This window comes from Hylaeus volcanicus, chromosome 6 (genome assembly GCF_026283585.1).
Source record: "Hylaeus volcanicus isolate JK05 chromosome 6, UHH_iyHylVolc1.0_haploid, whole genome shotgun sequence".
Classification (NCBI taxonomy): domain Eukaryota; kingdom Metazoa; phylum Arthropoda; class Insecta; order Hymenoptera; family Colletidae; genus Hylaeus; species Hylaeus volcanicus.
The window spans coordinates 13,397,048-13,399,353 of NC_071981.1; the positions used below are offsets into that span (position 1 = coordinate 13,397,048).

Consider the following 2,306-nt stretch of genomic DNA (forward strand, 5'->3'; position numbering starts at 1 on the left):
CAAAGGAAATTGTTGTTCAGAATCGTCTCAGCTACCCCCCATTTCCGACTCCTCCCCGACTTTTGGGACACCCTGTATAAGAACTCTAGACAAAAGTTTGAAAACATCTATTTGGCCGTAGTAGGTTTAGCGTTAATAGTAGGGATGTTCGATTCACCGGAAAGAATCGATTATTGAATCGATTTTGAATCGGAATGAGAGAATCGATTCCTCCTAAAAATCGAAACCAAAGAATCGATTCTGCAAAAATCGGTTTAAAAAGAATCGGCTTTTTTGTTTCCTTTTTTATTTTTATTTTCGTAAACGGATTCCCATACGATTCTTCCGCTCGGCATCGATTATTGTAAAGAATCAATCATTTATTTGTTTACTTTTCGTCCTCTTACACCAAAGGCAGACTCTACATTGTCACTCTATATTTTCATCACTATTCCTATACTATTTTCGAATAGTAATGTAGGAGCGAATGTGCTTTAATTGTTAAGAAAAATCGATCTTCGATTCTTACATGAAAGAATCGATTCTGGGGAAAATCGAATACCAAAGAATCGATTCCGAAAATCGATTTTTTTACCGAAAGAATCGATTTTCTAAAGAATCGAATCGTAATCGAACATCCCTAGTTAATAGTTGAACGTTTCCACTTAAAGGCAGGTTTTTGTATCTTTTACTCTCTCTCTCTATGTTTCTACGGTTATAACCAGGAAACGTGTACAAAAAGCAACAACAATCTTATCGAGGAACAGCATGATACAGGGCCAGAATCGATAAGTAATGTTTCCGTTATCTGACCGCAAATTGCACACTTTGAAATGATTTACGAACGTAATTAGTTTATGGCTCATGAAAGTAACAGTCCGCAGTCTTTTAAAGAGTGTATTCCTGCACTAATCGAGGCACTAGCGTGCCGAAATCAGTCCCATCACCAGCCAAGCGAGAATAATTCGGCTTACCATGAGTCGACGAGCCATGAAAGGTCATTTTCTCGGCTACGATCGATCGTTGCCCCCCCAGACTTTCGGTGGTATCCTCGTTCTTTCCGATGAGAAGAGGCAGCGTGGCACACTTTTCCGCGTGTTTAATTACAACTTGCTCCAACCCGAATCCCACCACGTACTGGTTGAGGACCAGGCTCGGATTGGTAGCAGACGCCACATGAACGAAGTTCGTCGGCGTGGAGATTTTCAGATCCTTCAACTCGTCCTTGGACAAACTCTTCGACTTGTACCTGGACTCGTAACTCATTTCGCTTTTCGCGTCTACAGATCTCGGTTTCAGGGAAGTCAGCGACACGCTGAGATTGCTCTTCTTCTTCTTCTTCGTGGCCCTCGGCCCCCTCACGAGGTACTCAGGCACGAAGTGCAGCACATTTTTGGCAAAGTGTTTCTTCTTCTTGCCGAGATTACAGTCGTCGTTGGCAGCTGGCGACTCCGATATCGACTTTTCCTCGACCAATGTTTCCTCCAGACCCAACCCAGCGTCCAAACAACTGTTCCTGGTCAGGTCGATGGCGGACATGGACTTTAGAAACACGCCATCCGCGTACGAAGACTTTTCATCATCTACGCTCTCTTCTTTCGATTCCGTGTGGATGTTAGAGGACACTTCCTCGACTCTAGGCGCCAACTCTATTTTCTCGTAGCCGTCGGACGATGATACCGATTCTGCTCGGTCGTTCAGATGTTCAAAGTCGAAGAGCGGCGCGTTTTCATCGTTGGATGAGTTGTTCGAGTACTGATCAATTGGATCATAATCTGCAACTTTTATCGCGGTATTATCTACGCTGTTATCGGTATCGACTTGCTGTGGAGGAGTGGGATTTCTTCCAACATGTTCGACGACGGAGCTCGATACCTCTTCGACAGTCCTCGACTGCATTTCGTCCTGGTTAGGCGTCGTGGATCCCAACAAGTCTCCAACGTGCTGGCCGGATAGAACAGCCGTCCCGTCGACCTAAATGAAACGTTCGGCGTGATTTAATAGGTTTGCATCTGCGTTCGACGTACGATCTCCTCGCGACGAACAACTTGTTCTTGACGCCACGGCATTCTTAACGGTTTTGTAGAAAATCGTTTCGCGGAATGCGATAGAAAACGTAACTGTTTCAAAGACAGTCCCGCCATTCGTGGATCTGCGTTCGATCCGTTCGGGTGAGAGGGAATATCGCGACGACCTTCGGGCCCATTCGAACGCGAATCACGTATAGCGAGAGATCCGAGAAATTTTCACGAACGACGTTTCGAATGAGCGAAGCGAAGTGAATATCTAGCTATTCGAATTTTCGAATAATCGAGTACGATTTGGAA

At 44.8% G+C, this 2,306-nt stretch overlaps 1 protein-coding gene across 1 annotated transcript in view; it reads right to left on the reverse strand.

Annotated features, from left to right (window-relative positions):
• The window catches only part of LOC128878905 (uncharacterized), a 28,915-nt gene that overhangs the window by 19,851 nt on the left and 6,758 nt on the right, over window positions 1–2,306 (reverse strand). Inside the window, exon 3 of the mRNA XM_054127567.1 lies at window positions 954–1,953. Within this exon, the coding sequence (XP_053983542.1) occupies window positions 954–1,953 (1,000 nt within the window). The remainder of the gene's footprint in view (window positions 1–953; window positions 1,954–2,306) is intronic.